The 24,055-nt window shown below is 45.1% G+C and overlaps 1 protein-coding gene across 1 annotated transcript in view; it reads right to left on the reverse strand.

Moving 5' to 3' along the window:
* Nucleotides 1-734: 734 nt before the first annotated feature.
* LOC139373942 (neurobeachin-like protein 1) overlaps nt 735-24,055 on the reverse strand; it is a 104,809-nt gene continuing 81,488 nt past the window's right edge. Inside the window, exons 72-99 of the mRNA XM_071115025.1 lie at nt 23,378-23,513; nt 21,993-22,095; nt 16,864-17,012; nt 16,499-16,636; nt 15,996-16,040; nt 15,806-15,874; nt 15,636-15,727; nt 15,360-15,490; nt 13,074-13,200; nt 12,782-12,930; nt 12,061-12,194; nt 11,569-11,670; nt 11,240-11,335; nt 11,007-11,131; nt 10,610-10,750; nt 10,094-10,224; nt 9,650-9,759; nt 9,318-9,435; nt 8,734-8,831; nt 8,251-8,367; nt 7,928-8,127; nt 7,429-7,601; nt 7,232-7,326; nt 6,888-7,004; nt 6,515-6,676; nt 5,848-5,996; nt 5,150-5,285; nt 735-3,867 (exon numbers count right to left, since the gene is read on the reverse strand). Of these exons, the coding sequence (XP_070971126.1) occupies nt 3,763-3,867; nt 5,150-5,285; nt 5,848-5,996; nt 6,515-6,676; nt 6,888-7,004; nt 7,232-7,326; nt 7,429-7,601; nt 7,928-8,127; nt 8,251-8,367; nt 8,734-8,831; nt 9,318-9,435; nt 9,650-9,759; nt 10,094-10,224; nt 10,610-10,750; nt 11,007-11,131; nt 11,240-11,335; nt 11,569-11,670; nt 12,061-12,194; nt 12,782-12,930; nt 13,074-13,200; nt 15,360-15,490; nt 15,636-15,727; nt 15,806-15,874; nt 15,996-16,040; nt 16,499-16,636; nt 16,864-17,012; nt 21,993-22,095; nt 23,378-23,513 (3,448 nt within the window). The 3' untranslated portion in view covers nt 735-3,762. The remainder of the gene's footprint in view (nt 3,868-5,149; nt 5,286-5,847; nt 5,997-6,514; nt 6,677-6,887; nt 7,005-7,231; nt 7,327-7,428; nt 7,602-7,927; nt 8,128-8,250; nt 8,368-8,733; nt 8,832-9,317; nt 9,436-9,649; nt 9,760-10,093; nt 10,225-10,609; nt 10,751-11,006; nt 11,132-11,239; nt 11,336-11,568; nt 11,671-12,060; nt 12,195-12,781; nt 12,931-13,073; nt 13,201-15,359; nt 15,491-15,635; nt 15,728-15,805; nt 15,875-15,995; nt 16,041-16,498; nt 16,637-16,863; nt 17,013-21,992; nt 22,096-23,377; nt 23,514-24,055) is intronic.

Genomic DNA, 24,055 nt, shown 5'->3' on the forward strand with positions numbered 1-24,055 from the left:
GTTCGTAAATTCATAATTCTCTGGCACACTCAGACGAGAGTGCTCTGAAATCGGAGTATTTAGCCTGAGGGAATTTACGAACGCACCCCATGTTCAGCAGTGTAAGCGCTCCAAGCATTTTACAGCAGTTTACAACTTGGTCGCCCCCTAGTGAAATATTTATGTACTGTTTAAAATACAAAACATGCATTTACGCTGATTGTACAAAACATTAGGAACACCTGCTCTTTCCACGACAGACTGACCAGGTGAATTATATTATCCCTTATTGATGTCACCTGTTAAATCCACTTCAATCCATATATGAACTGGAGGAGCCAGGTTAAGGTTTTTTACACATGGATTGTGTGCCATTCAGAGGGGGAAAGGGCAAGACAAAAAATATTAAAGTGCCTTTGAACGGGGTCTGGTAGTAGGTGCCAGGCGCATCGGTTTGTGTCAAGATCTGCAATGCTGCTGGGTTTTTCATGCTCAACAGTTTCCTGTTTGTATCAAGAATGGTTCATCAGCCAAAGGACATCCAGCCAACTTGACACAACTGTGGGAAGCGTTGGAGTCAACATGGGCCAGCAACCCTGTGAAATGCTTTCGGCACCTTGTAGAGTCCATGCCCCACCGAATTGAGGCTGTTCTGAGGGCAAAATAGGGCACTCCAAATTAGGAAGGTGTTTCTAATGTTTTGTACACAGTGTCCTATTTTCACAGGTACAAATCAGCCATACATATGAATTACATTTTTGACAAGACTTTAATGATTACTTTCCACTTGTGTATACAAAGCAGTTTGTCTGTACATAATGGACCAGGGAAACATTTAAAACAATCACTTACAACTTAGTACCTGGAAAGTGCAAAAAGTACAATTAAAATCCACTAAAATAAAAATCATGCTGTACATTATACACCAGTATTTATAAATCAGATATACACACACACACATCCATTTTGGTGACAGTCACAGAGCAAGCAGCTAAGGTAAGACACCAATATATTTCAGATTTTTAGATTCTTGGTTCCTATTGGATGTTAAGTTTGTGGAATGCTGCTATCCATGGGTTATCATGGAGGGAAGGGTAAAACAAAGAATTCTACACACAAACCGGATAATTGTCTGTATGATGCGACGTGGATAAAAAGGCACTGTTTCAGTGGTGGGGTCGGAAGAAAGTCCTAAAACAAGGTAGTGGTGTTGTCTGCCTGACAAACTAAGATTGACAAAAATAGAAACATTTATTAAATACGTCCTTTGGAAAAAATGAGTAACACATCCTGATGAGAATGGAAACTGTTTAAAGGAGTATGCCATCGAGACACATCAGCATAAACAATTAAAAATAAACTTATTGAAACGGCCTCTTGGTTAAAAAAGGGCACACGTTGGTCTGTGATTGTATTCTCCGGACAGATTGCGGAGACACTTAAAAGAGAAGACCAAAAACAACCACACTGCACATAGAAGTCTGATCCCTAATCTATAACCACCATAGAATCAGAATGAATGATTCTAAGTCCATGATAGATAAGAACCAGAATCACTGAATTGTTACCAAGAAGGCAAATGATATGACAAGGAAATAAGGAATTTGGCATTTTAAGAAACTACTGTCATCATGAACATACACACTCACATTATGCAACAGATGACCTACCCCGACCAAACTGTCATTTTGATTTGACAAGAGCATAACAACCATAAGGATTCAATGGGGGGTGAAATCATTCATAATCTCAAACATTGACATAAAAAACACACATGAAATCTCAAAAAGCCACATTAGGCCCGGTTCACAGACACGTTTAGTGACGTTACTGCATTTATGGAACTCCAGAGGACCTTAACTAGCTGACATGGCTCCCAACTAAGAGACAATTATGGAAGGAGGAGGAACACTGAGGTGATTCTGACTGTTGGAAGATGACAGCCGTTTGGGATGTCCCTTGGCAGAATTAAGTTTAATCTCCCAATCGCGTCGTCCCGGTCAGAAAAACCAGGAAGACTGGAGATTGTTTTTTTTTTTAGTTCAGCCTTGACAAGAGGCTGGAATGTACCAATGCACAGTCAGCGGAGCAGAGGAAGGAACTGTATTGCTGTAACACTGACATCTCAAAAGCCCTTAGAAAGTCTCCCCTCCCATTGTGAAAGGTGGATCGATCCACCGTCTTCAGTTTTTCGCAGCATAAATCTTTGTTGAACAACTGAAGCACCACTTAAAAACATACAAATAATGTAGTGTGAATTTAAATAGCCTACGGGGAAAAAAGCTCATTTTCATTCATAAATAAACATTGATTCAAGTAACATAAAAACATTCTAGGATGGATCTAGAGCTAAACATTGCACACTAAGCCAGGTTCAGTATGGTTCGTCCCTCCGAAGCATGCGGTCTAACACAAGTGTGAGAAGCTTGCAGTGTGTGTAAGAGTGTAGTGTTTGAGGGGAGCGAGTCCTTTGGGCACGGTATGGGGTAGCTAGTGATTCTACAACACTAGGCTTCTCTCTTCTTCTGTAGTGTCAAACTAGCGGACTTTGGGTGCGTTCCAGGTCGTCTTTATTGCCGATTATCAGATTTCACAACGCCTGGAGAAGTGTTCAGCGTCTCAGAAACCACATTAAATGTCATATAGAAATCTACTGAGATTGCAATAGAGATGACATGGAACGCAGTCACAGGCTTCTCCAATAGGGAGGAGTCTATGCAAGTGTACATTAGCAAACAAGTGTGTGTGTGTGTGTCAGGCTTAGTACGAGTGTTGGATACCTTAGGGCCCCGTCCTCTATACTAAATGAGGAGTGGGCCGGAAATGCCACGCAAAACACAACCTAACCACAGACCTTATACACATGCACGCATCTGTAAAAAACAACTACAATTATCAGTAACATCAAACAAAAAAACTAAACCAAAAACATTGTATTGTGACTGAACATAGCCCCTTACTGCTGCATAGGAGCCCTGAGGCATCGGTCACAGCCTAGTCAGACTGGAAGGCAAAACCAAGTCAACAAAAGCCCACGGGAGAAAACAACCAGCGAGAGACAACACACAGAAACACAAAGAGCGTACATACACACACACACTGCTCAGTGGTCTCGGGTTCAGGGTTCGGAGAAGTGGGTCATCTTGATGACCAGAGAAATATAAAATATAATTCCCATTGAAGTCAGTGTGATGTGATGGGTGGACCGTCAACCAGGTTAAGTGTTCCCATTGGAGTAATTACATTTCTACGTTGGGGATCCCCTTCATTCCTTGGGCCTGAGAGGTGGAGGGGTCAGAGGTCAGCTCAGATTGCTGTAGTGTGTGTCTGCATAGAGGGTCTCTGTAGTAGTGGGAGCCACTGGCCTGACCGTGCTAGTGATGATGGAGGAAGATGAAGAGTAATGGCCATGTGTGTCATTGAAGGGGAGGGGGGGTGAGGGGATGTATGCACCTACAGTTGGATCAGAAACTCGACGCCGGCGCCTGCTGGTCCGTCCTGACCTGCCCTACTCATCCGCCTAACCTTTACACACCGTTAAAACACACACACACACCCCCCCGTCTTCCACTCGTGGGTCAGTCTGTCCTTCCCAAGTCAGAGGGAGGAACAAAAAAGGAGTAAGATTCTCCCAAAACAGTCATCAGTCAATCAAAACGAGGGGTGGTTCAAATCTGATTGGGTAGACTGTGATGATTGGCAGGGCTTGCGGGCCAATCAGGCAGGCAGCAGGGTGAGGGGGTGTGGTGGTAGTGGGAGGGGTGGAAGGGGTGGTTGTGGGGGTCAGTTCTGGTTGCAGGCTGGTTGGTACTCTGTCTCTCCAGAGGAGATCTGGGTCAGGCGCTTGCTGGAGCCCCACAGCTTACGAGTGATCTGGCCTGAACGCATCTGAGAAGAGTGGAGGAAAGGAGGAGGAAGTGAGGAAGAGGAGAGAGATGAGGAGGAGGAGGAAAGTGTGAAGTCAAAAGAAACAAACAAAAAGCAGGATATGATTTATGAGTGATCGGTTAGTTCAGAAATTTTGGAATGACGTAGTGCCAGTTCAAAACCAAAGCTTGGTTCACTTTGAGGCAGGTCCATTTGTATAAAAGAAAGGTGAGAGAAGTTGGGAGGGGATCAAATTATCAATTGATTCGAGGGTGATTCCCTGTGTCCCTCCCTATCCCATCATTACAGCCCCAGAGTTAACCTTACTTTCATGTCTACCAGTAGGGAGGAAGAAATCAGGGTTAAACCATTTTCACTTGAAGAGCAGGAAGACAATAAGGGTTAAACCATTTTCACTTGAAGAGCAGGAAGACAATAAGGGTTAAACCATTTTCACTTGAAGAGCAGGTGGGAATAAATTACAGCCTAGTGCATCTTATTATAGCGTAGCTTATTACTAATATAGTTTATATGGCTTGAATTTGCAGAGGTGTTCATCCAAGGCAATTCACAGCATGTCACAAATACATATTAAATCAGTCAATAATAATGACACTTCCGGTAAACAATATTGGACAACACCATCCCAAGGCCCAAAAATAAGTCATTCCTCGGTTAGAATGAGGTAAACGGAAGCCCATGTTTTCATTTCACAGTAATATTCCAGGAGAGGGTGTGTTGTATTCATTCAGAGGCGTTTATGGAATGTCTCAAGTGTTACTGTGTGTGTGGTTACCAATCCTTGCAGGGCAAGAATGGGCCAGGGTCCTGCTTCGCCCCAGAAACAGGGTCATGTTCATTAGGGCACGCAACAGAAAATTATTTGAAGTCTTACAACAGAAAACGGGGGGAAAAAGTCAAGGTAGCTCCTCCGCTGTTTGTCCGTTTTCTTCCGTTTGGTGCCTAATGAACACACCCGAGGTGTATGTGGCTAAGGAAGGACAGGTCATTTAGGACAAATTATTAGCACTACAACAGAGAGAGAATGGTATGCCGTGGTAGTTTGTAGGGTGAGTTTATGAAGTTCCCTCTGAGGTAAATACATTTGTTTTTTTATTGAATTGAGGGGGATGTTCTGCTCAGGGGGTCAGGGGTCAGGGCCCTGGGGGTTAAACATTAACTTGTCCCGGAGGCTCAGCCTGCGGGCGGGCGAGCGCACCCTCAGCGGGGCGAGCAGTGGCATTGCCATGAGGGGTGAGCCCTCCAGGCTCTGGGCGATGTAGTTTCTGAATGAGCTCTTTACCTCGGCCGGCTTGCCCACGCCCACAATGATCAGCTTGCCGTCCTGCAGGCCCACCAGCACGTGGCTCTGCTCCTTGGTGACAGACACGCAGCGTACAGGCACACGCATTGCCATGGGGGTGGCGCACAGGGACAGGCTGCCCGGAGGAGAGAGGAGGGGAGGGGACAGAGACAGAGTGAAGGGTTGGGTTAGACAGATAGAAAAATCCCTGATATATATATTGATAATAATAATAATAAACTCTGTTGCATATATGATTTTGTTTTGGGCGGTGAAAACGTTTTCAGTGTAAACGACTAAAACCAGATATAAAGTATGTAGAAAAGATAAATGGAGATAATCTTTGAGAACTAACAAATCACCAAAATAAAAACTACAGAATTGAAAATGACAAAAACAATCAATTTAGAAGTATTAATATTGTTATATTTGAGTAAAGGAACACAGTATTAGACATGGTAAAATGCATAGAATTGCAGGAAATTAGCTTTAATACTGCAGTATTTTCTCTCAGCTCAATGCAAACATTTGTAAAAATGCAGGAAATGGGCTTAAAAAAAAAAAAAGTTAAATCAGCTGTTCAGCGGCCATTGCCACCCTTACCACCTAAGACCCTTTTTGATACAGCAAAAACCCTGTAGATGCATGCGTGGAGTCACGCACACAGACAGACAAACACACACAGGAAACAAGGTCACCTGTACAGGTCTCGTATGGAGAGGAAGCCCTGCTCGCTGCCGATAACCAGGTACTCCCCGGACACACACATGTCTGTCACCTGCTCCTTCAGGCCCTCCGTACACAGGTGCTTCCCATTGACAGAGTACAGGTGCAGGCCGTTCTTATCCTAAACAGGGACAGGATGAGAGACAATCGGTACATTATGATTGGGTCCTGGTGTACATCTAGTGGTTAACTAGCGTTTTGCTAAGCATCATGTTGAGTTATGTATGACGTACTGTACCAACTAAGTCAGTCAGTCACTCACTAAGCAAATAACTCACTCCCCAACTCACTCACCCTCTGTAGCTCACCAACTAAGTCGCTCACCAACTAAGTCACTATGGCTTCATTCAGTCCAATTCTGATATTCTTTCCACTAATTGGTTCAATGACCAATCACATCAGATCTTTCTCTGAGCTGATCTAATTGGTCATGAATAATCATGAATATAGATCTGCATTGGGCTGTCCGTCTAAACACACACACACACACACACACACACACACACACACACACACACACACACACACGCGCGCGCCGTAGCTGCCTGGTCAGACTCCTGCACCAAAACACATTAAGATTTTTTAGAGAAGACGATTACGACATTTTCAACTACATATTAAGAACATGTGTTAGTGTACCTTGAGCGTGGCCTTGCCCTCTACACAGGTGTGAACCACCACACACCCTTCATAAGAGATAGCCAGGTGCAGGATGGAGACCGGCAGGGAGCTCTCACAGGGCGGCCGCAGACACCGCATGTACTGGCCCCGACGCACCGTGTGGATGATCACCGTCCCGTCCTGGTACACAGAAACAAAACATCAACAAGATCCATCTATCAACCAACCCTCCAACCCCTTCGTCCTCCTGCATTCCTCCAACCTCCTGCATTCCTCCAACCTCCTGCATTCCTCCAACCACTCCAACCCCTTCATCCCACCAACCCCTCCATCCCACCAACCCCTCCATCCCACCAACCCCTCCATCCCCTTCATCCCTCCAACCTCTTACCCGTGATCCAGAGACGGCCATATCCAGCTCTGTGCTGATGCTGACGCTCAGTACCTCGTCAGTGTGTCCATACAGAACCTGTACCGGCTTGGGACACAGCCCCACCGGACAACCTCCCTGTAGGACACACACAGTCACACGCTCATACACCTGGGTAGTGTTCAGTAGGGCATACAGTAGTAAAACAGTTTGCAACCGAAAGCAGATATGTGTCAAACAGTTTCACTTCCTTTTTTCTTTTTTTGGTGTACTAACATCAAACGTTTCCACGGTAACAATACAGTACAAATGCTTTCTAGTCAGTGTAGTGTATTCCCATAAACCCTCAGGCTTCATGATCTCACCTGCTGCAGCACCTGCCACACCATACAGGTGTTGTCCCTGGATCCAGAGATCAAGTGGATCCCACAGTAGTCTGTCGACAGGCACGTGACTATGTCTGCAGTGAGAGAGAAGACACCAAATAATTACTATACTGTATGTACAGACAGTGTGCGTGTGTGTCTGAGTGCATGTATGTGTGTGTGAGATCCATCCATACCCATGTGTCTGATGTGATGTCCCACAGTCTTTCCCTTGACCAGGGAGGTGACCCTCAGGCTGTTGTCCCAGTGGCCACCGCTGAACAGGAGCTTCCCGTCATGTGACACCACAAACAGACCTGCCGTCACCTCCACGCCCGGAGAGAAGGGCCCACCCAGGACCCGCTGGGTCCTAGAGAGAGGGGGGAGGAGCAGAGAGGAGGAGACCTCAGATACATACCTCACAGAACAACTTTATGACCAAGTAATGACATCAAGTGCCCTCCAAGGGTCTGTTCCAAAACATTTAAAGTGCATTCTTCCCGTCCCCATCCTGGAGATAATCACAGATCTGGATACACCATGGCAGAGTTTCCATCATACTGCGGTGACAAACCAAACATTCTCAGATGAGTGATTACTTCAAGGAATGGAGGTAAGAACTCAAACAGGGCTCCCAGTCTCCCAGTCAGACTACAACGCCCCATAGTTTCAAGTAGAAAAGGGGGAGGGACTGACTTGGGGTTGGCCACGGTGGGGTCCTTGATGAAGGTAAAGTAGTTGGAGATATTCTTGTCATAAGGCAGCCAGCCGTGGGTTCCCATCAGACAGTTCTGACTCAGGGTCACCATAGTGTCTGGGCTGCCCTGGGTGATGAAGGAGTGGGACTGGTTTTTGGGGACCACGGCTTTCACCAGAGGCACGTTGTCATTGATCCCCTAAAAATCAACATTTATTTATGAAGTTGTTTTTCAATAAAACGATTTTCATAAAGTACTTTACAATAATCAACAAAGAGGGTCATGATCATATGCTTTAGTGTGTGTGTTTTCAAAACTAACCTCGACAAAGAAGGACTTGAGTTCGGCAAGGTGCTCGAAGATGCTGAGTGGCGAGGCATCTAGTCGACCTTTCCTCTTCTCCACCTCCTCCAGAGAAAGACGTACTGGGTGTGGCTCCTGTACACACAGACAATACATCACTATAGCCCATCTAAAATACCTGTTCTAAACCAGTGATTCTCAGCTAAATATCCCCGAGTAACCCCACCAGCACCCATTTCTGTTGTAGCCCTGGCTAAACTAATCACCAAGCTGTTGACGAGTTTAATAAGGTGTTTGTCTGATGCTACAACAATGAGTACTGTTGAAGGTCCTCAAAGACCAGAGATGGGAATCACGGTTCTAAATAACCTGTTAAAGTCTCATTCCCAATGATTCCTAATTGACCGGTTCATCCCTCAGTGTTCCAATGGGCTCATATCACGAGGAAGGCCTGGGAGGTTCCTCCCGGTCAGGTCAAGCCTTGTGTGTTTTCTCCAGTACCTTGAGCAGCTGGCAGGGTGTCTGTCCAAAGTTACTGATCATCCCCTCTACGGCTTTACGCTCCTTCTCATCAGTGATTGCATCCAGGTCCACCGCCCCTACAGCAAAACCAGAGACAAACGCTTCAGTAAAGTGTCATAATATAGCAATCTAGCGTTTCTTTAGCATGAGTGTTATTGTATCAGTCTATGGGCTTTAGTGTTAGCATCCGTACCTTTGTAGGTGCAGCGTTTCTTTAGCATCAGTGCTATATTATCAATGAGAGTCTATGGGTTTAGTGTTAGCATCCGCACCTGTAAGATGCTATGGATAAGAGCATCTGCTGAATGACCAAAATGTAAATGTACCTCCACAGGTACCGCGTTTCTTTAGCATCAGGGCTATTTTATGAGTGGGAGTCTTGGGGTTTAGTGTTAGCCTCCGTACCTTCGTAGGTGCAGCGTTTCTTTAGCATCAGGGCTATTGTATGAGTGGGAGTCTTTGGGTTTAGTGTTAGCGTCCGTACCTTCGTAGGTGCAGCGTTTCTTTAGCATCAGGGCTATTGTATGAGTGGGAGTCTTTGGGTTTAGTGTTAGCGTCCGTACCTTCGTAGGTGCAGTAGTAGAAGACATTGAGGGCCTCCACGGCCGCGGGGCCTCGCTGTTTGTAACCGAAGATCAGATCGATCCAGTCTTGCAGGTGGGCCGATACGTACTCAGACTCCTGTTACACAACACACACACACACAAAGGCCAAGACACACACATTTTTAACCCCCTCAGCAATAAATCACTAAATACTACTCTCTGTGGAATGCATTTCTCCTGCACATCATGGTAATAGAATGTGTGTGATCCAATTGTGTTAGAGGTTTTTCTCCCCCCTTGGGACAAAGCATTATGGTAATGGTGACCGTCCATGAGAAAAGGAGGCTCACCAGGGCTTTCCTGTGCTTATAAATGAAGTCCTCTGGAGACTTGGCCCATTTAGGCAGGATGACATCATTCACCCTCTCCTTGGAGATCTGCAGGCGCCCCAGATCAAAGGCTAGAGGGAGCGAGAGAGGAGGATGAACAAAGGACGGGGGAGTGAAAGTAGATTCCATCAGAGTGGCAGTGTGACCAGATAAAAAGAAAACAGACTAAATAACATTTTCAACTGAAATCCTCAGTTTCTACAATTCAGGGTGTAACTGGGTCAGTTATAGATTTAGTCCGATTTGAACAAGTTCCAGTGTTCCACAATCTGAACCGGTCCAGTCGAGTCCAGATGTTCTCTGATTGACTGTGTGAACACCACCACAGGAGGCGTGTTAGTACGGACAGTCAGTCAACATAGCCAGCGTGTCTGTGATTCTCTACAGACACGGAGCTCATCTCACCGTTCTGATTCTCCAGGAACTCCGGGAAGTAGAAGAACTCTGGGATGAGCTCCTTGACGTCGTTGGGGTTGTCCGTGAGGGTCTGCCACAAAGCTGGGATGGAGTGGAACTGGCGGTCCGCACAGTCAAACCTGGACCGAGGGAGGAAGACCAACAGCCAATGGCCTTAAAGTATGCCATAGTACTAGAGACCGGATGGTTTTGCTGACCATGTGACCTGACCAAGACAAACTGTGGATCTAGTAAGGCTGTAGCTCGGTGAGAGAAAGACTTCTGGCCTTACTGACATCAGTACAATAGCACCTCTCCAGACAAGAGCATAGATACATTTGATTGTTAGTTGGAACACACGTGTAATCACAGATCTAGAATGACTAGAACGCACAAAGCTGCTCAGACCACAGCAATTTGACTGGTACAACCCGAGCACTGATAACTCCATGGACTTTAATGCTGTTAACTTCTGGCCTGAGTTTTCTAGTCTGATTCCCCCCCACCAAAACCCATTGCTTTTACCGTCCACTCTGTAGCGCGATGTGGAGGGACGTGAAGGGTTCCACGCGGATGAGATAGTGCATGACTCCTGCTGCGTTGGAGTAGTGGGTACCGTAGTGGAACCGGTCGATGGTCCCCGTGGGGTCCTCAAAACTCTCATACCTACAGACAGGGAGACGTGAACTTAACATTATAATTACTTACTACATTTACTACAACAGAATCCAGTTATTTGCCCTCAAAGAGACATTTCCTCAACGGGAATAAAGTGTTGTATTGCAGTAAGTCTAATTCTATGGACGAGGACACTTATGTAGTGAAGAGAATGAATGAATACACTGCCACCCTGGAACGTGTCACGTAAATGCCAGTATGTAGACGCAGCAGCGGCTCAGTGAGAGAGGTTGAGAGAACGTACTTCTCCCGTACAGCCTTGGCGTTCCGCTCGTTGAGTACGGCCACGGGCTTGGACAGGTCCCGGAACACCCCTGGGTCTGTCAGGTCCAGCTCCTCTGACGTGTAGTCCGACAGGATCCAGGGGAACTGGATACACACACACACAATTAACTAAACCATGAACACCCTTTAGAAGAGCACCAAGATGGTATATTCCACATCTTCCCCCATAGGGTCCGTGTTAACAGAACGTACCACTGGGTACTGAGACAGGTCGTTGTAGGTTCGGCCCGCGATGGTGTTCAGCTGGATCAAGTAGTCAAAGTTGGTCATCTCTCGGTTCACCCATTTCTACCAAAGACGAGAGAGAGAGGTTTAACACAACCTGTCAACACAATACCTGAGACCATACTGACTACTTAACATGGGTCATGCTCAGTAGGGCACAATGTAACAAAACATTTTGCAAAAAATAATACATCTGTTCTTATAAGACCAGCTCAGGGAGTATCACCTCCGTTTCAAACCACTTCCTCCCTACTGAACACGACCTTGATCTCCCATGTCAATGTTTGACCCCTGACCTGTGTGAGTCCGGAGGCCTTGAGCAGCTCCTGTGGTGAGCGTGTGCCGTACAGGCTGAGGGAGCGCAGCAGCAGCATCCTACTGTACACCTTGTTCCGCACCTGTCAATCAAACCACACAGAACATTCCAACATGAGGGGGTCTGTTCAAAAGTGTGAAATCTTTCAGAATGCTCAGATCAAAATATATTATGTAGAACAGATATGATGGCCTGTCATGTAGAATAGGGAGTAGTACAGGTTCTATTTGTTCTTAACGTTTTACTGTACTCAACACACCCCAGTACTCCAGGCCTATGTAGTCATTCCTTCTACATAAGTGTTTCCCAAACCCCTCCTCAAACACCCCCCATCTACTTACTTGATCTATTCCAGGACTAGCCCTTGATGAGTTGAATCAGGTGATGTGCTAGCTCTGGAATAGACCAAGTAGTGAAATGGATAGGGGTACACCGTTCTCAATCCACATAAAAAGCAGATCCCAGAACTGACCTCTTTCTTAAAGTTGAGGAAGTAGTTGGTCTGGTCTATGAGGAAGATCTCCAGGGCCGAGCGGCGGAGGTTGTACCTTCGCAGGTGGATCTCCCGGATCTGAGATAGAGGCCACTTAAAGTCCTGACCAACACCTGGAAGGACAGACAGGGGGACAGACAGGGGGTTGGTTATGTATAATACACAAGGCCAGGAGTTTGACCTAACTAGGGACTTGACCATGGCAAAACTCCAGGCCCGAATATTAACCCTACGTCATTACATTATATGATGTGTATTGCATGTGGGAGCAGCTGCACCTCTATGTCTAAGACAACACAATGAGTCTTTAACAGTGTGGTATGTATGTATTGTACATGTCTAGTCATGACAGCTACACCTCTATGTTTAAGACAACACAATGAGTCTTTAACAGTGAGGTATGTATCTATTGTACATGTCTAGTCATAACAGCTACACCTCTATGTCTAAGACAACACAATGAGTCTTTAACAGTGTGGTATGTATGTATTGTACATGTCTAGTCATAACCCATCCATAACCTCTGGTTTATCAACTCCTGCTACACTCGCTCACTCTCCTTCAGCCTCCCTTCCTCTCTCCTTCTTCCTAAAAGCAACTTTTCCTCTAACCCCACTATTTCATCCCTTCTTCCTCCCCTCCCTCCTCTTTCAGGAGAACCCTCCCTACGACCCTCCTATCTTCCTCCCTCTCTCCTCACCCTCCTCCTTCTCTGTGCTGCTGTCATAGAAGTAGATGTGCTGGGTGGTGAGCTCCAGACGTCCAGGGCTGACATCCACCTGGGTGACCAGCTCACAGTCCTCCCACAGAACCAGCTTCTCCTTCTGGCCTGCCTCCTCCACGTCCCCCCTGGAAAGAGAGAGCGAGACAGCGAGAGAGATAGAAACAGACAGATAGGTGACCAAGTCCATTCACGTTTGTAGTCAAAGCCACCTAACAGTCCACGACAGACACAACACACAACATTAGTAGACAACGTTGAGAGTACTGACGTGTTGTTGGTCGCTGCGGGGTCGTCTTCAGGCAGCTCCAGAATGTCATCCTCCAGGTCGCTGACCTTCACCTGCTTGACCGCCTCCAGCAGTAAGGACTCAGATGTCACCTTCTGCTGCTGGACACCTGGGGGACAAGGGAGAGGAAGAGGAGGAACAAGAGGCAGAGGACAAAGAAGATGAAGAGAAACAGGAACAAGAGGCAGAGGACAAAGAAGATGAAGAGGAAGAGAAACAGGAACAAGAGGCAGAGGACAAAGAAGATGAAGAGGAAGAGAAACATGAACAAGAGGCAGAGGACAAAGAAGATGAAGAGGAAGAGAAACAGGAACAAGAGGCAGAGGACAAAGAAGATGAAGAGGAAGAGAAACAGGAACAAGAGGCAGAGGACAAAGAAGATGAAGAGGAAGAGAAACAGGAAGAGGAGAAGGGTCCGTGTCTGCAGCTAACATTATGGTTTATTCAGACTCCAGCGATGCCTTGTCAGGGGAACCAGTGTTATTGTTAATAATTTTGCACGCCCAATTTTTCAGTTTTTGATTTGTTAAAAAAGTTTGAAATATCCAATAAATGTCGTTCCACTTCATGATTGTGTCCCACTTGTTGTTGATTCTTCACAAAAAAAACAGTTTTATATCTTTATGTTTGAAGCCTGAAATGTGGCAAAAGGTCGCAAAGTTCAAGGGGGCCGAATACTTTCGCAAGGCACTGTACTTCTATGAGGTGACTATGAGGTGACTACCTCAAGCTCAAAGCCCTCAGAGGTAGTATTCACACCTTACCAAACCACATTACCTTTATTTTGGAGGTGTTCAAAACAAGGTTAAGGGTAGAGAAAGCTTGTTAGACACTAAGAAAGCTTTGTTGTAGAGCATTTAACACAAAATCCGGGCAGGGGCCAGGTGAGTATAAATGGATGAGAGCTTCCTAATAAATTGAGAAGAGTGTGGGGCCTAGGATCGAGCCTTGGGGTACTCCCTTCGTGACAGGCAGCAGATTTCCTGACTTTATAGACTGCACTCTTTGAGAGAGGTAGTTAGCAAACCAGCCCAAAGACCCTCAGCTTCTTTCGTAGTGTCCTCCCATGCACACCATTCTTCTTTTTTTTACCCCCTTTTTCTCCCCAATTTTGTGGTATCCAATTGTTACTGTCTTGTCTCATCGCTACAACTCCCGTACGGGCTCGGGAGAGACGAAGGTCGAGAGCCATGCGTCCTCCGAAACACAACCCAACCAAGCCGCACTGCTTCTTAACACAGCGCGCATCCAACCCGGAAGCCAGCCGCACCAATGTGTCGGAGGAAACACTGTACACCTAGCGACCTGGTCAGCATGTTCCAGAGATTTCTGTAAGTCTTTAGCTGATACTCTAGGATTCTTCTTAACCTCATTGAGTATTCTGCGCTGTGCTCTTGCAGTCATCTTTGCAGGACAGCCAGTCCTAGGGAGAGTAGCAACAGTGCTGAACTTTCTCCATTTATAGACAATTTGTCTTACCGTGGACTGATGAACATCAAGGCTTTTAGAGATACATTTGTAACCCTTTCCATCTTTATGCAAGTCAACAATTCTTAATTCTTAGGTCTTCTGAGGTCTCTTTTGTTTGAGACATGTTTCACATCAGGCAATGCTTCTTGTGAATAGCAAACTCAAATTTTGTGAGTGTTTTTTATAGGGCAAGGCTGCTCTAACCCACATTTCCAATCTCATTGATTGGACTCCAGGTTAGCTGACTCCTGACTCCAATTAGCTTTTGGAGAAGTCATTAGCCTAGGGGTTCACATACTTTCCCCAACCTATACTGTGAATGTTAAAATTATGTTTTCAGTATAGACAACAACAAAACAATAATTTGTGTGTTATTAGTTTAAGCACACTATGTTTGTCTATTGTTGTGACTTAGATGAAGATCAGATCAAATTTGATGACCAATTTATGCAGAAATCCAGGTAACTCCAAAGGGTTCACATACTTTTTATTGTCACTGTAGGGAATAGGGAATCATTTGGGACGTTTGCTACCTACATCCTTCCTGTTCTTTCTAACACTAAATTGACCACTTAGCAATATCAGATCCTTTTATATTATGGTTATTTAACATTATGTTCCACTTACCTTGGATATAATTAATTCACTAAGGCAGTTTTTGGACAGTAGACATTTGTTTTTGTTAGTGTAGCTACTATGCATCATTTTCAGAAAATGGGCTGAAAACAGTATACACTTTGACCTTTGAACCCAGAATGAGATTCCATAATAAACCGTACCTGCCCCTCTTCTCCATACATTCCAGGATGATGGGGGATATTGTGCTGTTTGAGGGGTAAGTCGTTCTGTTGTCTGGGTTGGTGGTCTCTCTGTACATCAGCGCTGCGATAAAGTCTGAATAAGGTACTGGCTTAGGAGTGACCACATTACTGTAGACACAGGGAGCGATATGTTACATGGGAGAATATTGGTCTGTCAAATCTAGGGGGGAAAAACTCACACAAAAGGGTCACAGTGTCAGAATGTCAATGGTTAAGAATTCATGTACAGTATTTGAGTGTGTCCGTGTCTCACTAGTGATGGTCTTTGCGGTCGTCCGGTGGTGGACAGCGGAGGAAGAGCGAGCGCTCCACTAGGCTCTCCATGTTTCTATTTGGGTGCTTCAACTAGGGAGTAAATAATAGATAGGCAAGATCAATTCTTCCTCCACATCTACACAAACACTGATGTGTCTCCCTTCTAACCTGGTGGGAGTATCCGTAACCCAAGGATCCATACGCAATCACCATCTCCATCTCCAGCTTACAGATGATCTGGAAAACAGGTCGGCTTTTATTGCGTGTGTCAATGCAGGAATCCACTGTCCAAAACTCCCATTGAACATGATATAACTGTCCCACATGTGGACCATGGTGTTTGATTCATATTCTGTACCTGGCGCTTGAGCCTCAGCTCCAGCAGGTGGTTCATTTGTGATTTCTGATTAGAGAACAGGACAGAGGACAAGAGGGTTGATATCTGGTCCTGCAGGCCAGCCTTCTAGCAGCAGGTGGTACATTTGTGATTTGTGATTAGAGAACAGGACAGAGGACAAGAGGGTTGATATCTGGTCCTGCAGGCCAGCCTTCTAGCAGCAGGTGGTACATTTGTGATTTCTGATTAGAGAACAGGACAGAGGACAAGACAGTTGATATCTGGTCCTGCAGGCCAGCCTTCTAGCAGCAGGTGAATGACAATACTTGTACCATCGACTGGAAGCTAAAATAGAAAGAACCCATTGGTTCTTTAGTTGAGGACATCCACACGTGTTGAGCCCTGGACAGCTTTGTACACTCACTCTGATGATCATAATTTTATTATTATCCCATTTAAACATGGCATGGTGAGCATGAAGGGGCAGTGGGTTCGTCCCCATCGCTCCTGTCCATGTCACTCACACTGACGATGTCCAGCAGTTTGACAAAGGTCTTTCCTATGAGCTTGGGAACGCCCGTGTCCTGCTCAAAGAAGATGAGCTCCACCACCAGACGGTGTGACTCACAGACACCCAGCGTGTTATCAGTGCTCTTAGGAATCTGAAACATCCAAATTAGTCATTGATTGATTGTGTTAAGGTCTTGGATAGAGGAAAAACCTGTCCTGTTAGATACAGAAAATAATATTTGTACAACTTTCTCGATACAGTATTGCAATAGCTGGCCCCATACTGTACCTGCAGTGTAGCCAACTCTTTTGACATGACCAATACATGAATCCAGACAGAGAGAAGTTGGCTAGAGCATCAACTAATATACCTACTTACCTGTATGGAGAAATACTTCCACTCGTTGAAGCAGAGGGGGAACTTGGAGCTCTCAGCCTTGGAGTCCTTGTAGGGCTGGACCATAGTACACTTCACCTTCTCCCCAATACTCGCCCTCAGGAAGCCCTGGGTGCCTTTCTTTATGGAAGCTGGGAACACAACGCTCATGAAAACACTCATTTTACTAGTCATTTAGCAGACACTTATCCAGGGCCACTTACGATGGCATAACTTAACTACCCCAGTTAGCACACTGACACACACACAAAGCTTTGGCATGGTGAATAGGGTCTAATGATTTCACTGTTAGGGGTCACTGAGAAGGATACCGTTTTTATTGAAATCCCTGCAGTTTTTCAGATGGACTGTTAGACATCCTTTCTGTAAACAAAATATACTATTTTAAACACTACAGTCCTTTAATGTAATAATAATATGCATGTCAGGTGTAAAATCTATATTCCAGTTAACTAAGCATTATAATGGGAATTGACAATAGGAGAATGCAAATTCACTAGAGGGCCTCGTGGAATTAGTGGTGGTGGTGGGGGAAGCTCCTCCTCCTCTTCCTCATCGTCATCAGGAACAGGCTCGGCTCTTGATACTCTTCTCAACAGCTGTGAAAATGAACCAGGTAGCAACCCAGCCCTCTAGTGTTAAGCCCGTGACAACTGATGATTCAATGTGCATCTATTAAACTGAGAAAAATACTGTAGGCGTATTTCTATGGTAAATATGCCTGCCTGTTGTAACAATTATATTTACATTCCCAATGAGATTGACTGATTTTCCATCCGTTGGTGGCCCTTCGGTCGTCGTTGCCACTGGATCAGTCATGATACACCTCGGCGACTAGTATTTTCTGAGAAAGTTTGCAAATAGGAAGCAAATGTGCCACTGGAAAACGATTTCAAAATAGGGATAGAACTTGCGCTGTTGTCATGGCAACATAGGTCCAACAAAAACAAGCGAGACCTTGTTCTATCCGGGGAGCGTTCGTAAATTCACTCTGGAGTGCCAGAGAGCACCCAGTCAGTGTGCCCAGAGCTTTGTCAGATTGTCCGTTCGTAAAATCAGAGTTTCGCTCTCGGAGCGTTTAGAGCGCACTCTGGACGCTCTGGTCGATCCGAGTGTTCTGACCTCACAACGGCTGTCAAGCACCCAAGCTAACTGGCTAAAGTTAGCTAGCTACTTCCAGACAAAAATGAGAGTTCACATCACTGACCATTTCTCACCCTAGCAGAGATGGTTAGGCTGTTTTCATGTTATCCAGAGCGTTGGTGACTGCAACTGTGCTGCTGGCAACAATTTAATTACGCATTTTTGCCGACGTTTACTGACACTGGCCATATACGGGTGTTGAGCGTTCGTAAATTCATAATTCTCTGGCACACTCAGACGAGAGTGCTCTGAAATCGGAGTATTTAGCCTGAGGGAATTTACGAACGCACCCCATGTTCAGCAGTGTAAGCGCTCCAAGCATTTTACAGCAGTTTACAACTTGGTCGCCCCCTAGTGAAATATTTATGTACTGTTTAAAATACAAAACATGCATTTACGCTGATTGTACAAAACATTAGGAACACCTGCTCTTTCCACGACAGACTGACCAGGTGAATTATATTATCCCTTATTGATGTCACCTGTTAAATCCACTTCAATCCATATATGAACTGGAGGAGCCAGGTTAAGGTTTTTTACACATGGATTGTGTGCCATTCAGAGGGGGAAAGGGCAAGACAAAAAATATTAAAGTGCCTTTGAACGGGGTCTGGTAGTAGGTGCCAGGCGCATCGGTTTGTGTCAAGATCTGCAATGCTGCTGGGTTTTTCATGCTCAACAGTTTCCTGTTTGTATCAAGAATGGTTCATCAGCCAAAGGACATCCAGCCAACTTGACACAACTGTGGGAAGCGTTGGAGTCAACATGGGCCAGCAACCCTGTGAAATGCTTTCGGCACCTTGTAGAGTCCATGCCCCACCGAATTGAGGCTGTTCTGAGGGCAAAATAGGGCACTCCAAATTAGGAAGGTGTTTCTAATGTTTTGTACACAGTGTCCTATTTTCACAGGTACAAATCAGCCATACATATGAATTACATTTTTGACAAGACTTTAATGATTACTTTCCACTTGTGTATACAAAGCAGTTTGTCTGTACATAATGGACCAGGGAAACATTTAAAACAATCACTTACAACTTAGTACCTGGAAAGTGCAAAAAGTACAATTAAAATCCACTAAAATAAAAATCATGCTGTACATTATACACCAGTATTTATAAATCAGATATACACACACACACATCCATTTTGGTGACAGTCACAGAGCAAGCAGCTAAGGTAAGACACCAATATATTTCAGATTTTTAGATTCTTGGTTCCTATTGGATGTTAAGTTTGTGGAATGCTGCTATCCATGGGTTATCATGGAGGGAAGGGTAAAACAAAGAATTCTACACACAAACCGGATAATTGTCTGTATGATGCGACGTGGATAAAAAGGCACTGTTTCAGTGGTGGGGTCGGAAGAAAGTCCTAAAACAAGGTAGTGGTGTTGTCTGCCTGACAAACTAAGATTGACAAAAATAGAAACATTTATTAAATACGTCCTTTGGAAAAAATGAGTAACACATCCTGATGAGAATGGAAACTGTTTAAAGGAGTATGCCATCGAGACACATCAGCATAAACAATTAAAAATAAACTTATTGAAACGGCCTCTTGGTTAAAAAAGGGCACACGTTGGTCTGTGATTGTATTCTCCGGACAGATTGCGGAGACACTTAAAAGAGAAGACCAAAAACAACCACACTGCACATAGAAGTCTGATCCCTAATCTATAACCACCATAGAATCAGAATGAATGATTCTAAGTCCATGATAGATAAGAACCAGAATCACTGAATTGTTACCAAGAAGGCAAATGATATGACAAGGAAATAAGGAATTTGGCATTTTAAGAAACTACTGTCATCATGAACATACACACTCACATTATGCAACAGATGACCTACCCCGACCAAACTGTCATTTTGATTTGACAAGAGCATAACAACCATAAGGATTCAATGGGGGGTGAAATCATTCATAATCTCAAACATTGACATAAAAAACACACATGAAATCTCAAAAAGCCACATTAGGCCCGGTTCACAGACACGTTTAGTGACGTTACTGCATTTATGGAACTCCAGAGGACCTTAACTAGCTGACATGGCTCCCAACTAAGAGACAATTATGGAAGGAGGAGGAACACTGAGGTGATTCTGACTGTTGGAAGATGACAGCCGTTTGGGATGTCCCTTGGCAGAATTAAGTTTAATCTCCCAATCGCGTCGTCCCGGTCAGAAAAACCAGGAAGACTGGAGATTGTTTTTTTTTTTAGTTCAGCCTTGACAAGAGGCTGGAATGTACCAATGCACAGTCAGCGGAGCAGAGGAAGGAACTGTATTGCTGTAACACTGACATCTCAAAAGCCCTTAGAAAGTCTCCCCTCCCATTGTGAAAGGTGGATCGATCCACCGTCTTCAGTTTTTCGCAGCATAAATCTTTGTTGAACAACTGAAGCACCACTTAAAAACATACAAATAATGTAGTGTGAATTTAAATAGCCTACGGGGAAAAAAGCTCATTTTCATTCATAAATAAACATTGATTCAAGTAACATAAAAACATTCTAGGATGGATCTAGAGCTAAACATTGCACACTAAGCCAGGTTCAGTATGGTTCGTCCCTCCGAAGCATGCGGTCTAACACAAGTGTGAGAAGCTTGCAGTGTGTGTAAGAGTGTAGTGTTTGAGGGGAGCGAGTCCTTTGGGCACGGTATGGGGTAGCTAGTGATTCTACAACACTAGGCTTCTCTCTTCTTCTGTAGTGTCAAACTAGCGGACTTTGGGTGCGTTCCAGGTCGTCTTTATTGCCGATTATCAGATTTCACAACGCCTGGAGAAGTGTTCAGCGTCTCAGAAACCACATTAAATGTCATATAGAAATCTACTGAGATTGCAATAGAGATGACATGGAACGCAGTCACAGGCTTCTCCAATAGGGAGGAGTCTATGCAAGTGTACATTAGCAAACAAGTGTGTGTGTGTGTGTCAGGCTTAGTACGAGTGTTGGATACCTTAGGGCCCCGTCCTCTATACTAAATGAGGAGTGGGCCGGAAATGCCACGCAAAACACAACCTAACCACAGACCTTATACACATGCACGCATCTGTAAAAAACAACTACAATTATCAGTAACATCAAACAAAAAAACTAAACCAAAAACATTGTATTGTGACTGAACATAGCCCCTTACTGCTGCATAGGAGCCCTGAGGCATCGGTCACAGCCTAGTCAGACTGGAAGGCAAAACCAAGTCAACAAAAGCCCACGGGAGAAAACAACCAGCGAGAGACAACACACAGAAACACAAAGAGCGTACATACACACACACACTGCTCAGTGGTCTCGGGTTCAGGGTTCGGAGAAGTGGGTCATCTTGATGACCAGAGAAATATAAAATATAATTCCCATTGAAGTCAGTGTGATGTGATGGGTGGACCGTCAACCAGGTTAAGTGTTCCCATTGGAGTAATTACATTTCTACGTTGGGGATCCCCTTCATTCCTTGGGCCTGAGAGGTGGAGGGGTCAGAGGTCAGCTCAGATTGCTGTAGTGTGTGTCTGCATAGAGGGTCTCTGTAGTAGTGGGAGCCACTGGCCTGACCGTGCTAGTGATGATGGAGGAAGATGAAGAGTAATGGCCATGTGTGTCATTGAAGGGGAGGGGGGGTGAGGGGATGTATGCACCTACAGTTGGATCAGAAACTCGACGCCGGCGCCTGCTGGTCCGTCCTGACCTGCCCTACTCATCCGCCTAACCTTTACACACCGTTAAAACACACACACACACCCCCCCGTCTTCCACTCGTGGGTCAGTCTGTCCTTCCCAAGTCAGAGGGAGGAACAAAAAAGGAGTAAGATTCTCCCAAAACAGTCATCAGTCAATCAAAACGAGGGGTGGTTCAAATCTGATTGGGTAGACTGTGATGATTGGCAGGGCTTGCGGGCCAATCAGGCAGGCAGCAGGGTGAGGGGGTGTGGTGGTAGTGGGAGGGGTGGAAGGGGTGGTTGTGGGGGTCAGTTCTGGTTGCAGGCTGGTTGGTACTCTGTCTCTCCAGAGGAGATCTGGGTCAGGCGCTTGCTGGAGCCCCACAGCTTACGAGTGATCTGGCCTGAACGCATCTGAGAAGAGTGGAGGAAAGGAGGAGGAAGTGAGGAAGAGGAGAGAGATGAGGAGGAGGAGGAAAGTGTGAAGTCAAAAGAAACAAACAAAAAGCAGGATATGATTTATGAGTGATCGGTTAGTTCAGAAATGTTGGAATGACGTAGTGCCAGTTCAAAACCAAAGCTTGGTTCACTTTGAGGCAGGTCCATTTGTATAAAAGAAAGGTGAGAGAAGTTGGGAGGGGATCAAATTATCAATTGATTCGAGGGTGATTCCCTGTGTCCCTCCCTATCCCATCATTACAGCCCCAGAGTTAACCTTACTTTCATGTCTACCAGTAGGGAGGAAGAAATCAGGGTTAAACCATTTTCACTTGAAGAGCAGGAAGACAATAAGGGTTAAACCATTTTCACTTGAAGAGCAGGAAGACAATAAGGGTTAAACCATTTTCACTTGAAGAGCAGGTGGGAATAAATTACAGCCTAGTGCATCTTATTATAGCGTAGCTTATTACTAATATAGTTTATATGGCTTGAATTTGCAGAGGTGTTCATCCAAGGCAATTCACAGCATGTCACAAATACATATTAAATCAGTCAATAATAATGACACTTCCGGTAAACAATATTGGACAACACCATCCCAAGGCCCAAAAATAAGTCATTCCTCGGTTAGAATGAGGTAAACGGAAGCCCATGTTTTCATTTCACAGTAATATTCCAGGAGAGGGTGTGTTGTATTCATTCAGAGGCGTTTATGGAATGTCTCAAGTGTTACTGTGTGTGTGGTTACCAATCCTTGCAGGGCAAGAATGGGCCAGGGTCCTGCTTCGCCCCAGAAACAGGGTCATGTTCATTAGGGCACGCAACAGAAAATTATTTGAAGTCTTACAACAGAAAACGGGGGGAAAAAGTCAAGGTAGCTCCTCCGCTGTTTGTCCGTTTTCTTCCGTTTGGTGCCTAATGAACACACCCGAGGTGTATGTGGCTAAGGAAGGACAGGTCATTTAGGACAAATTATTAGCACTACAACAGAGAGAGAATGGTATGCCGTGGTAGTTTGTAGGGTGAGTTTATGAAGTTCCCTCTGAGGTAAATACATTTGTTTTTTTATTGAATTGAGGGGGATGTTCTGCTCAGGGGGTCAGGGGTCAGGGCCCTGGGGGTTAAACATTAACTTGTCCCGGAGGCTCAGCCTGCGGGCGGGCGAGCGCACCCTCAGCGGGGCGAGCAGTGGCATTGCCATGAGGGGTGAGCCCTCCAGGCTCTGGGCGATGTAGTTTCTGAATGAGCTCTTTACCTCGGCCGGCTTGCCCACGCCCACAATGATCAGCTTGCCGTCCTGCAGGCCCACCAGCACGTGGCTCTGCTCCTTGGTGACAGACACGCAGCGTACAGGCACACGCATTGCCATGGGGGTGGCGCACAGAGACAGGCTGCCCGGAGGAGAGAGGAGGGGAGGGAGAGAGACAGAGTGAAGGGTTGGGTTAGACAGATAGAAAAATCCCTGATATATATATATTAATAATAATAATAATAATAAACTCTGTTGCATATATGATTTTGTTTTGGGCGGTGAAAACGTTTTCAGTGTAAACGACTAAAACCAGATATAAAGTATGTAGAAAAGATAAATGGAGATAATCTTTGAGAACTAACAAATCACCAAAATAAAAACTACAGAATTGAAAATGACAAAAACAATCAATTTAGAAGTATTAATATTGTTATATTTGAGTAAAGGAACACAGTATTAGACATGGTAAAATGCATAGAATTGCAGGAAATTAGCTTTAATACTGCAGTATTTTCTCTCAGCTCAATGCAAACATTTGTAAAAATGCAGGAAATGGGCTTAAAAAAAAAAAATGTTAAATCAGCTGTTCAGCGGCCATTGCCACCCTTACCACCTAAGAACCTTTTTGATACAGCAAAAACCCTGTAGATGCATGCGTGGAGTCACGCACACAGACAGACA

This window comes from Oncorhynchus clarkii, chromosome 18, assembly GCF_045791955.1.
Source record: "Oncorhynchus clarkii lewisi isolate Uvic-CL-2024 chromosome 18, UVic_Ocla_1.0, whole genome shotgun sequence".
In the NCBI taxonomy this organism is placed as follows: Eukaryota; Metazoa; Chordata; class Actinopteri; order Salmoniformes; family Salmonidae; genus Oncorhynchus; species Oncorhynchus clarkii.